Raw genomic sequence first — 13,692 nt, 5'->3', positions numbered from 1 at the left:
TGATAGATGTAGGAGACACAGCCAACAACTTGAGTCTTTAGAGGATTGCTGTTGCACGGTGTGCAACATGTGCTTTCGGAGCGGCTGCTGTGCTCACTCCTCCTCCTGCCTATGGTAAACATAATTATCCAAACCCTCTAAATAAAAGCCATCAGCATGCTAAGAGAAACTCCTGTGTTCTCTAATCAGTTGTTAAAAGCAATGCTAAATTTTAAAAATCTCATCTCACTGTATGAGTGCATCTACAATATCAGCAACACTCCAGATACTTTACGGAACTTAGCTGCAAGACTTAATCATACCTGAGAAACACCGGGAAATATTCTCACAATCATTTCAGCAACATCCAAGGTAAAATAACTACAGGACACTTCATTAAACTTATTTTTAAAAAAGTTTATTTGTTATAAAATGTTAAATACTAAAGCTAAAAACATATAAATTCAGGTCAGGCTCTATTAAAATTACTCACATGCCCTTCTTTGCAAAATCATTAAAGATTGAATTAAACAGATACTTTAAATAAAATGAAATACTTTGAGGACATTTGTGCCCAATTAGCTATAGTAGTGTAGTAGTTTGTAAAATTATAGTTGGAAAGTTTAGCTACTGTGGAAATAAAATTTATTTTGCTACTACCCAATGTGAAGCCCCCCACGCTGGTGTGGATGGGCCGAACTTCCACTACAACCCCAGAAGTTCACTATTACAAATCTAGGCTCCTGTAATGGGAACACAGAGTAGCCAGCAGTATACAAAGGGTTAAACAGCATGAAAACTTGGCCCAGAAAGGAAAGGCCTTAGCTCCAATATAGAGTATCCTCTCTAATTAAAATGATTGGGAAATATAATAAAGCAGAGATCAGCAAAAGTATACATCCATCTAGAAATAATTGTTCAATTGAAAAATTCTCCTTGAAACCAGCATGCATTTCCCTAAAATAGTTTATGAGTCTCTGAAATTTCTCATCATTTTAAATTGAGTCAATTAAAGGTATTAAAGATTCTACACTCAATGAGTTCTAACACTAATTTGATCATATTTTAATTAGCTCTGGAGAATTGATGCATCAGGCTGAGTCACCCACATAGGTGGTAAAGAACTTTCAAAATAAATACTACAGATCAGCACCCAGGAGTACCAGCTTCCAAACTCAATTTCACTCAGGCCAAACAACCAAAAAGAACTAGCTACTATCTACTTATTCAATAGTATTTTCAAGAAAATATTTTAATTTGTTTTGCAATTGGTAACTTTCCATTTTAAATGCTGTAATATAGTGATGAGAATGTGCTTCCAAAGAACAAAAGGTTACCATTGCATTTTAAAAGTTCATAAATGTGAAAGACTTTATAGAAATTTGCTATAGTAACTATTCTTTATGATATTAATCCTAACCAAATGGGATTTGCTAATAATTGATTACTGAAGTGATTAAAACACAAAAAATACAAAACACATTCCAGTAATCTTCATTAACACAGTCCAATTGAAAGCAGGTTTCCTGGAATATATTTATAAGGAAGTTTTTACTTTCTTCTGATAGTATTGGTACATGTATCAGCTGCATGGAATCCTAATACTACATTATAAGACTGTTCAATCAAACATTTGAGAAGTTGGAAAAAAAATATGCGTATTCTAAAATCACTCGAATTTAACAGAAAAACATATTCCAATATTAAATTAAAGATGGCAATAGCATGAACAATAAATACTAAGTAATCTGTTTTCTAACTTCAGGCTTATGAGCTTCTGAAATAATCATTTGTGTACACATGTGCTATGAGAGAAACTACTTCTGTCTTCTATCCCAGTACCATTTTCTCTACACAGAACACATCTTTGATTTATACCCTTTCTTTAACTTACTGAGTAACCTTAAAGGATAAGACTCAAGCCACTCCACATTAAATAGCCCTATATTTCTTGGAAAGAATTCGAACAATTCAAACCACTGACAACCTAATCTTAGCACACTCTGAAGTACTGAGCCTCCACAGCAAATTCTTCAGAATGCATCTTTTCCTTTTAATACATCTTTATAAATGTGTACTAAAATCAAGCTAGTCATCACTGTTACCAATACCTTGGCCTTACAGAATGATCAAGAAAGTGTTTGTTCATCAGCAACAGAGCCAGGACTAGGTTTTAAAGTTAATCCAACACTGGTGATTTTCATGCACTAATGGAGGTGGCACCAAAGGCCCTGTGGGACAGACACCCCAAGAGCAAGAATCACCACTGTCCTCTCTCCCCTCTGACAAGCCCTAGATTCCCTGGACACCAGTGCCTCTTTCAGCTTTCAGAGAAAATGATGTCTGAGCAGGAAAACATGGTATTTTTCCTGCCAGGAAATACACATAATTTTAGGGGCCCAGTGCAAAGGCAAAATGGGGCCCCTTCTTCAAACATTATTAACAATTTCATGACAGCCGTAGCCAAGCACCAAAACAATGAAGGGCTTCCAAGTGTGGAGCCTGTGTGACAGGAACTGGTGGGCTTCCTGCCCAGTCAGAACCCGGACAGAAGACAGGTGACCCCTCTGGAGGGAAGAGATTTGTTCATGATGTTGATTCAAACACTGACACTAGTTTGGAACCAAGAAAGTTAGCATGACACTCTCAAAATCTCGAATTTTCATTTCAAAAATTTCACATTGGACTGATTAGTCTCTACCTCAAGATTTCTCATTGTAGAATTAGTTACATGGGATTCTTCATTGCTCCTGGTTTTAATACAGCAGCTAATCAGATGTGATGAATTTCTGTATTAATCCTAATAGATTTTTTAAAAAATTTTAAGGATTTCTTAACAAGGAGGGGTCACCAAAGCAACAGAACATCTTAAAGGGAAAAATATAGCTGTAGAACAGTTTTATATTCTAGAGTAAAGCCTTAGTTTTAGTCTGTGTTATATTTTGTTCCCTTTTAAAAATACAGTTTTGGTTTTTCAAAGAGAACTAATAAACACATTAAGCTGATTTTTAACATCCACACTGGCATTCAGTCATAAGAATTCCACTGGAATCCAGCAATATCCCATTCTTCATAATCATGAAAACATGTATGTATATAAAAGCTCCACATTACATTACTAGGCAACGACATTTCCGGGAGTGAATATATTTCCTGTATTCTGCAAGCTGCTTCAAGTACAAATTTGATGGCCATCTGTGCTTTTCAACGAAACTGCGTTCTTCCACTGAAATTTGAAGAAAAAGAATATTGACTGAACAAATTTTATTTTGAATCAGATTAATAAATTACAATTTTTTTTTTTTTTTGGTCTTTTTCATTTTTATCGGTACCAGGGATCGAACTCACAACCACACACTTGCAAGGCAGGCACTTATGCCGCTGAGCTAAATCCCCAGCCCCCAGATTAAGATATTAATGGTTGATTTTCTATGTGATAGATTTTGAAATCCAATCTCTATTATATTCACCCTGCCCTTCCTGGAAGCTTTCCAGAATACAATTTTGGTTAAACCAGTCATCAGCACTGATACTATTATGTGATTTACAATTACACACATCTTGCCCAATGCCTCATCAAATAGTTTATTATATTAATTTCTTTTTCAGTAAACTTTAACTTTTCCTGGAAATAACAGATTCTTTTGTTAGTTCTGTTTTCTTGCGCTAACTTACCTTCCAAACGCCGCCAAGTCCTCCTGGCTGTTTCCTGTCCAGCACAGTGGTTAGGAATCCACCCATCCCCGCAGTACTGCTGCCCCCCAGAGGCCTGCCTGCTCCTCGGAGCCCCACACTCTAGCTTCTCAGGCTCGCTCAGGCATTCCAGGCCTTAACTCTGGCTCCTTTGCTGTATTTTCCTTAGTTTTGGGGGAAGCACAATCTTTGTTAGCTTACTGCAAAACTGATTTGAAAAGTATCTTTGAGAGCCTCTTGGAGATGAAATGTCTTTAGTTAATCCTCACTCATGACTTACAATGTGGCTTGGTATAAAATTCCAGCTTAAAAATTCCCCTCAAAGCATTGAAGAGAGTACTCCACTGCGTTCCAGTTTCCAAGGTTAAAAAGTCCATTGCCATTCAGATTTATCGTGCTGGTTAGGTGTGGTGTGTGTGTATGTGGGTACACAAGCAGTGTTTCGGTCCTAGAAATTTAGATTTTTCTCTTTATACTCAATGATATGTACCAATGTACCCTGTTCATTTAGCTGAACACTTAGCAAATTCTTTCAGTGTGTTGCCTGGTGTCCCCAGTATTTGGATAACTTCCTTAGATTATTTCTTTGGTAAATTGCTTCCCATTGTTTTTCTATATGAACTTCTGCAATGTACTGCACTTTCCAGAATGAGTCTCCAATTAGAAAAAAAAGAACTGGCTCTCCTGCACCTTTGCTCCTCTAACTTCATTTTTTTTTTCTGTTTGTATTTATTGTTTCATTACTGGTACTTATTTTTTTGTGTCAGCAATTGCTTCAAGCTCTCTGTTGATTTCCAATGGTTCTTTCATAGTTAAGAGCAAGACACTGGAAGCTGCTTGGAAACCTTTGGGGCACGGATGGAAAATGCCTAGTATGACTGAGCGGACACACATGCCCACATGGTCATCAGATGTGGGCAGAGAAGGCTGCTTCCACTTCATGCCCAGGATATGGGAGCCAGGCTGGCAACTGCTAAGCTGCCAGAATTCTTGAACCTGGATAAGAGAGGAGGCTGGAGACTTGGTATGCAATGCACACACTTCACATAACACCATGTCAGTTCAGCGCCTCACCCCTGATGTCAGTAACACCCAAACTTTACGACTCTGTAAGCTCTGTACACTTGAATTTCTCCAGAAATAAATTCCCATCTCCTGCAAAGACAGGGAACCACTTGCTTGTGTGTGTGTGTGTATATAGGAGGCAGTAAAAGCTTCTTAATATTCAACCAATTCTACTGTTTTCCTCTCTGAGCCTCATCCTGGCTTCAGAAACACCCAGCACCTCAAACATCTAAGACTTTGGAGATCATGCTTGGGCAGTCTCTTTGCTACCCCTTTCTGTGTGCATTGAGGTTTCCTCCTGCTAAGCCAGTTTTCAGTCTCATCTGACTCAACCTCATCTGCTGGAATCTAGACAGAAGAGCCCTCCATCACAGGTGCAGGCCTGGATGAAAGAACCAAGCTGCTCAGGGAAGGAAGTCCTCTAAGTTTCACTATGAGGCAAAAGTGACAGGAGGTGGTTTCTCAAGTAAGTTAGCACAGATGAGCTCTAGCAGCCAGCAAAAACAAGATAAAATCTCTATACCATATAATACACAGTATGTTACTGAGCTAAATTAAACTAATTGTGAGAAAAATAAACCCACAAACACCAAGGGTAACATGTTCCTGTGTGTTTCTGGTTTCATCAGAATCCAGTATTTCAAGACCTATGCAATGAGCTACTTAATTGGGGTCTAAGGTTTCCATGCTCACATGGATATCAGCTCTTTTCCAGTCTGTCTAATTTCCAAACACTTCTAAAATCAAAAAAAATTTGTAGTCAAAACAATCTACAGAATTCCAATGATAATTTGCTAACTTCTGGCAGTGAGAATGGCCTGTTTTACAAGGAAGCTGTAAAGAAACTGTGACAAAAACTCTTTTGAACTTTAAGAGACCACGTGAGGTGACCCAGACATAAGGCAAGGGAAAGGACAAGCACTTCCCAGTGGTGACCACTGCCCAGTGCCTATGCTGCATAGCCAGTGCTACATGGACAGATGGATGAGTGCCCAGGTACTCTAACTGTTCAAAAGAGGCCAGAAATCTAGCGTTCTAAAACAGCAACACAAGAAGTGATCGAACTATATAGTGACTATATTTTAATAAATTATTACAGTAAAAAGACACATGGCCATTAATCCCCCTCGAATTACTTCCTCTTGCTCTAAACACACCTTTCCCATCACCTGCTACTTTCTGAAGTAGTTCCAGAAGTCTTCTTTCATGAGTGTCCTTACAAGGTCTCATCTAATATCTCTTGTATCTTATAAAAGGTTGTTTTATTTAAAAAATACAGTACATGCTGCTGCCAAATACTTTGAAGGGAAGGCAAGCTCCGGAGAACATGCAATCGTCCTCGCCCGCCTGATTCACCTGATTCACCAAATCAGCCACCGTGGGACTCCTGGCTCCTGCCCCCAGTCAAAATGCCCAGGAAAGGGAAAGGTTCTGAACCCACACTTCACAGGCAACCGCATCAGCAATGAAATGTAATCCAAATTGGTAGCCAAAGAAGTGTATAGAGCATCTCTCCCCCAAGGCTGTAACAGTGCTCTGTGCGTGCCACACAGCTCTGCAAAGTGCAGGCAGAAATAGCCTTACTCTTCTTTACCAGTGAAGATGACCTAAGTAGCGAGCCTCTGAAAATGGGTGTAAAGTGAAGACAGATACTGACTTTTAATTAATTTCTCAATAACTATTGGGGATTTAGCTCAGCAGCATAAGCGCCTGCCTGGCAAGCTCGAGGTCGTGAGTTCAATCCCTGGTACCAAAAAAAAAAAACAAAAAACAAAAAACTACATAAGAATGTTTCCACTGACAGAAACCAGAAGCAGCCTAATCTTTATGAATGGGCTTTGTCTTTACTTGAAAAAACAATTAACAAAGGCTGTCTTAGCAGCTTCCCACAGGCACACAGTGTTTGCTGTCTGACTGAATACACCTGCCAGGATCTGACTGTGTTTCCTAGTTTCCACAATGGTATAAGTGGCAGAATGAAGAGATTTCCACATCTTTTACCAGGAGAATCTTTTTACTTAGGAGAATTTTATGTGGAACTCTAAGACCTTCACATGGCTCCTTGGAGATTTCTTTGTCGAAGGTTTGAAAGTACAGACCAGGTTGTCTTTTAGTTCCTTGTCTCTTTAACTCAACTTTACTTCAGTCTATGGTAGATAAAAACAAGACCAAACCACTGCATCTCGTTGACTGATTAGTCTGATTGTCTACTATGACAGCTATTCTATTTTCTTTTTTTTTTTTTTTTTTTTTGGTCTTTTTCGTTTTTATCGGTACCAGGGATCGAACTCATGACTGCCTGCTTGCAAGGCAGGCGCTTACGCCGCTGAGCTAAACCCCCAACCCCATGCTATTCTATTTTCAATTTCATGTGTCTTCCACTTGTTGCAGTACTGGGAATCTCACCCTTTGCTTGGTTTTTATTGTACACTAGGAAAAAGAGCTTCGTTATATTTGTATTATACCAAAATACCTGTAATGTGACCCTAAGTGTTCTGTATATGTTTTCCTTCTCCTTTCTCCCTCTGGGTGACTTAATTGATATGTTAACCATTGCTGCCCTGTACAAATAACAGATGTGGTGCTAAAATAAGGTAACAAAAGGTTGTTAATTGCTGCTAGACTCTTCTGTTCTCTGTAGAGGAAAACAGAATCTTCCCCATTAGCCTATCTCCTGATCCATGCCCAAACCCCTTACTCTGTAAACAGTGATATATATATATATAAAGGCTGCAAGTATGGGGGTGGAGGGTAGGGGGTGGGGACACACACAGCTTTTGCAATCTCCAACTACACTGTGTCGCTGGGCCCAGGATAAAATAAATCAGCGCTGCTTTTTTTAAAATATGTTTTTGCCGCATATTTTAAACTCAAGTTTGGGTGCTCGTTTGTGGATTACAAGAGTTTTAATCTTTATAATTTACCTTACAAGCACAATACATATACTTCTGAATAGCAATTAACAAACACTTATTACTCCAACATAATACATGGGACTCCAATAGATACACTTAATATAGATATCTAGTAAATGAAACTATGTTATAATAATAAACAATCAAAATTTAAGCATTGTTTAAATTTTGCTTCTTAATGACAACCAAGATCTCATTTATCAAAACCAAGTGCCACCTGAGGACACTTTTGGCCACCTTTTATCTATTTTTTATAAACGCATTTAAAATTGAATGTGAGCAATAAAATAATTATTAGAAAATGTCTTGTGTGACACAGGTCACGCTGCTTATGTAACACTGGTGACTATAAATTAAAGTGTCCTCAGTCACCTCACTGCATAATTTAAAAGATACATATTACATCAAGCATCACTGGGTTAAAACTATGGTTTATAAACTATAATCTCAAACCTAAGAAGGAAGAACATAAAGTTATTTTCTTTCCCCCTACCTGAAAGATCTTGAAATTCAGGCTTTTGACTAAAGATGAGGTAGTTGGTGGCAATGAAATGAAGTAGCCAGGTTGAAAGGCAATCAGAGTGGTGGAACTGCAAGAGAAATGAGAAAGGAACCAATATTGCACGTCATGACCATCAACATGAGCAGAGGGTGACAGTGACCTAGCAGAAACCGGAGAGAGCCGGTATCTGTGTTTGTGTGTCTATGTACAATGCACCCTTCCAACTGTCACAGCTGCAGGAAGGAAACGGGAACATCACCCATGAATACGAATATGTGTATTAGTCAAGAAGCTGAATCAACAGTGAGTTTCAAGCTATGCCTGCCCCGTGGGTAACAATCACTGTAGATGCTTGTGGACTGCATCTAAACTTTTAATCTAAGGTCAGGACTTCTTCACCAACTACACCTGTAGATTGTGGTGAGGAAACCCTAATAAACATGTACACTGAGGAGCAAGTCAAAATACTGACGAGGATGCATCCTCAGCCTAAGGGCAGGGGAGGCCACAGGCCAACAGTCCTAGGAGGAAGTTCTACCTGAACAGCCACTTTTAATGGACACCCTGTCACACCAAGCTAGACTTCCTGCATGAGTCTTCTTCTGAGTTCCAATAGCAGCTGGACAGGGAAACTGAGTCATCCACCGCCCCCCCCCCCCAGTTTGAGTGACAATAACCTGCTGGTAGGCAACTTGGTATATAAGTATAGTTCTTTTTTATTACTATTATTACCGTGGTCCAACAGGCATGATATAAGGCAGTTTAATAATCTGTGGGTGTACAGGTTAGTGGCATCGTAAATTTATGTAACCAGATTTATGTAACCAAATGTGTGTAACCAGAACCACTGTCCATTTCTAGAACTGTTCTGTAACCCAAAGTGAAATTTTGAACCCTTTAAATATTAACTCCCCTACTCCTCTACCCCAGGTCCTGGTAACCATTACCTTACCTTCTGTCACTATAACTGTGACTTCTCTAAACACTTAAATAGGCATTGTCCTTCTTTTGTAGGCTTATTTCACTTAGCGTAATGTCTCCCAAGGGACATCCATCTTGCAGCATATACCAAATTCCTTCCTTTCCACGGCTAACATTCTGTGGTCTGCACCTTTCACTCATGCATTTATCCTTAGATGGACACCATTTTGGTTAAGTATAATTCTCAGAAAACTCAAAAATGTTAATTAACCAATGAGCAACACTAAGCTGAAGAGTTGTAAGATGAAATCTTAAGGAAGAAACTCAAGATCCAATCTTTTAAAAATTTATAACATATACCTTCATAGATTTATGTTCAGTGTATGAAAGGGATATTATAGTTTGTCTAATCTTACATGACAATCTTTTCTTCCCTACTTCTTAGCAGAGGAATGTGATCTCTTAGGAATAAAGTGGAAAACTCGCAGCTACTTTAACAGGAGCCACCATCACTATTAGATGATTAACCCAGAGTAGTTAACCTACAACCAGGTCAGAACACTGCCCGAGAGCTGTGTCTCTGAAAGAGAAAAGAGATTACAGAGACAAACAAGTAGCTGCAGAAACATGCTTCAAATGTAGAATTTTATTTTTGAGAAGATTTAAGATATCACCATCATGAGCCTTTGGCAAGAGACAGATCGTATCTCCTTGTAAAAGAATACATTAAAATAAACTTAGGTTATGAAAACACCAGAAATGAAAAAGAATTTGTAAACTAAATTTGGAAGGCAGCTACCTACTGAACTCAAGCTCCATGTAAGTATATTAAAAAGAGAGCTGAGGGTTCTTCGATTTTTAAAGTATCTGTAGCCTTCATACTGAATACGTGTAATTTTAAGATGATTGTGAGAGAAATGAAGTCCAAAAGAGTTGTGGAGACAGTAAACAAAAGAACTTCCCCTCTATGACCGGAAGTATGTATGCTGAGAGGGAGGGAGCCTTGAGGTGCCGAACTTCTGTCCTTAGACCCATCTTGTGTTCCAGCAATTTGCATGAAGACAAAGCACCATGCTTTCATAAAATCCTGGATGTCAAAGGTGACGGGAACAGATTGTCGTACACCAGATGATGGTTAAGAAGCCCTGATATTCTGTAGTGCCAGATCAGAAGGATCTAGAGGGGTCAAGGTCAGTAACGGCAACAGTGTACCATAGCCTCAAGTCCTCAAGTGCCTCCGGAACTGAATGGAATGGTGAATAACCACAGGAACCGCAGTGAGACTCGCCTGGGTTAGTCTCTGCTCCCAGGATAAGAATGGCAAGTACGAGTGGCAATGAAGTGACGTTTTCTTTTCTTTTCTTTGTGGGAGTGCAGGTAGCATGAAGGACTAAACCCAAGGCTCTACATTGAGCTACATCCCCAATGCCCCCTCTCCTTTCTAAATTTTTGAGACAGGGTGTCCCTAAATTGCCCAGGTAAGACTCTTGCAAATCTTCCTGCTTCAGCGTCCCAAAGTGCTGGGATTACAGGTGTGTCCTACCATGCCAGGGCAATGGTAGACTTCTGACTGGGCCACATCTGACAATTTGAGATGATTTCAAGCAATCCCAGTTTATTTACAGACCTGGCTCAGTTCTTTGTCAGATCCATGATATCCTAGGGTATTTGAAAATACAGTCACTCATGAGTAATTTGTATGAACTCATCTGTTCCTAAAATTAGCAGCAAAAAAATTTTTTTCTTTTTTTTTTTACTTAGCACATGTTTGCAGTATATGCAGTTGCAAATCATCTTGGGGAGTAGTACGCGTACATAACACAGCTTGCTTTTTCTTTTCTAATTCCCCGCTCTCCTTCTTCTAAATCCCCTCTCCTTGTTTTTTGTTCTTGTTGCTGTCACTGATCTTACATCACGTGTACGGCATGCAGCACTTCCACTCCTTGAGGCTTTTAGGCTCCTGTGCATGGCACATCCTTATTCTACTCATTCCCTTCCCTTCTCCCGCATGTGTTCCTCCTCCCCCACGTGTTCCCCCTGCCCATTTCTAAGACAGCCATCCCCTTGTCTCCTCCTATCCAATCTTCACTGTGCTGCTTGCGCTTTGCCTTATGCAATGAGAGACACGGCATAGTATTTACACTCATGTGTCTGACTTATTTCACGCATTACATTTTCCAGGTGCATTTTCCTACAAATGACTCAACTCTGTCCTTCTGTATAGCTGAATAGTATCCCATAATGTATAGAAATCACATTTAAAAAATCTAATCGTCTGCTGATGGGTAGGCCAGCTGCTTCCAGGACTTAACTATTCTGAGTAGTACTGCTATGAACACGGGCCTGCATTTGTTGCTAGTTCAATGTCTTTAGCTCTTTGAGAAAGTTGCCTAGAAGGTGAATGACTGCGTCACATGGTATTTCTAATTTGAGTTCTTTGAGGAACTTTATTTGCATAATGGCTGTAACTAGTTTACATTCCCACCAACCACACAGGAGGGTTCCTTTTCCGTCACAGCTTCACCAGCATTATTTTTTGATTTCTTGATGGTAGCTGTTCTTTCTGGTGTAAGATGGAATCTCAGCTATGTTTTTATTTTCATTTCTCTATGACTAGGGAACATTTTTTCGTATGTTTGTTGACTCTTTGCATTTCTTTCTGAGAAGTATCTGTGCATTACACTTGCCCATTTCTTAACTGGGTCTTTTGTTTAGGTGTTCTAATTGTTTTGAGTTCTTTAAATATTCTAGACATTAGTTCTTAAAAAACAACAAAGTCCCATCTTAGAAGATGCCCAGAGGGGCTGGGGATTTAGCTCAGCGGCATAAGTACCTACCTGCCTTGCAAGCAGGTGGTCTTGAGTTCGATCCCCGGTACCGATAAAAAGAAAAAAGAAAAAAAAAAAAGAAGATGCCCAGAAAAACCAGGGTGACATACTGAAGTGTTCCTCAGTCTCTAACTTTTCAAAACTGTACTCATAACTCAGTGAAACATACTAATGAAAGACATTTTGCAAGAATAAATGAAATACAATAATATCTTGTATGAACACCTGGAACTTCAAAACATGTTCACAAAATGAATGAATGAAGCAGTGAATCAGTTTAACAATGCCATACCTATCAGCATTAGATCACCTGCCATTTTTCCTTCTGGGAACCCTGACATGCGATCCTTTGGGGAAATGCAATACAAACTGTATTTCATATAATAAGTGACATAGTGCTGCACACATCCAAATGACTCTGCTACAGGTCACTGCTAGAAAACCCTTCCATCCTTGTCACCTTAGAGGGGGACAGAGCAAAAACCCTTAGGTTTTCTTCAACAGTAGCTAATGAAACTTGTGGAACCTCATTTAATCAAACTTTCTGACCAGGAACAGCATTGATATATACTGTCTTATTTTATTTTTGTCTAGTACTGGTGATTGAACCCAGGGCTTTTGCACTGAGCTATATCTCCAGCCACTGTTTTATTTTTTAATTTTTTTTTTTTTTAATTCTGAGAGTCTCCCTAAATTGCTAAATTGCACAGGCTGGGCTCAAACTTGCCATCTCCTGCCTCTCTCTTAAAAAACAAAGTATTAAAGGAATAGTACAAAATTTTATCGCTTTTACATCAAAAGAACTAGACCCGTCAGGCCAATTACCTTGGCCTTCTTGAGCAGGTCGACGATGTCCAGGTTCATGGAGGCCAGCTCCCTGCTGGGCATGCTCTGCAGCTGTGTGATGATGAAGAGCTCACAGATGTGCTGCAGCCGCGACACCTGGTACATCTCAGCACAGATCAGCAGGCACATGGCCTGGAAAATGCCAGCTGCAAAGAAAGAGGAGACGCACAAAAGGGCCGGTGGTAAAACCACTGCCGACATTATTACAGACAGCCAAGTTAGGCAGAAATATTGTGGGCAGTCAGACAGGCACAGGCCCTCGAGGGGTCAGAGCAGAAGACAACTGTGGCTGGAGGCGCAGTCACTGAAGTCAGGCTTCCAGGAAAGAAGAACGCCTCACTCATGACTTCCTGGGAATGAACAGCAGTGACTGAGATGCCTAGAAAGCACCAGTCGCCCTGGGGTGGAGGACCACACCTCCTCAACCCACCCCCTGCAGGAAAGTCCTTGTCCGCCCAGGTGTGCTTGCTCCAAGAGACTTGTTCCCCACTTGATCCCCATTTAGTCACTGTGACTAACACTGACCTGTTGTATACTTACAGACTGACACAGTTTTGTTCCACTTAACATGCATCCTGTGATTTGCCATTGGATCAATATTACCTAAGCAACTATACTTACGTTACTGATTAATTCCTACCCTGAGCCTGCCTCACCTCATGGCTTTGCTCAAAATATACCTCTGAGAAGCGGGATTGGGGCTGGGAATGTAGCTCAGCAGTACAAGCTGAAAGCGGATTGGCAGGCAACCCACTGTATGGGCCCCCTTCAGTCCCTCTCAGACAGAAGCTCCCTTTCTCTGAAAAAATTCTTTCTACTCTTAACCTCCATTGTTTCTAGAATTCAGTCCTCGAATTTAGAGAACATGAACTTAACATTTTAGACATCTAGCAGGTTAGAAGTTTCATTCCCCTACATCAATATGACCTAAACACACACACAC

The 13,692-nt window shown here is 39.9% G+C and overlaps 1 protein-coding gene across 1 annotated transcript in view; it reads right to left on the bottom strand.

Annotated features, from left to right (window-relative positions):
* Window positions 1–381: 381 nt before the first annotated feature.
* Window positions 382–13,692, bottom strand: part of Rhobtb3 (Rho related BTB domain containing 3) — a 67,156-nt gene continuing 53,845 nt past the window's right edge. The window contains exons 10-12 of the mRNA XM_063245381.1: window positions 12,729–12,895; window positions 8,146–8,242; window positions 382–3,205 (exon numbers count right to left, since the gene is read on the bottom strand). Coding sequence (XP_063101451.1) covers window positions 3,090–3,205; window positions 8,146–8,242; window positions 12,729–12,895 — 380 coding nt within the window. The 3' untranslated portion in view covers window positions 382–3,089. The remainder of the gene's footprint in view (window positions 3,206–8,145; window positions 8,243–12,728; window positions 12,896–13,692) is intronic.

Source organism: Cavia porcellus, unplaced genomic scaffold, assembly GCF_034190915.1.
Source record: "Cavia porcellus strain 051 isolate PalLab524CR breed Dunkin Hartley unplaced genomic scaffold, mCavPor4.1 scaffold_2, whole genome shotgun sequence".
NCBI classification, from domain to species: domain Eukaryota; kingdom Metazoa; phylum Chordata; class Mammalia; order Rodentia; family Caviidae; genus Cavia; species Cavia porcellus.
Note: the sequence above shows the minus strand (reverse complement) of the source record. Positions and strands in the feature narration are given on the sequence as shown.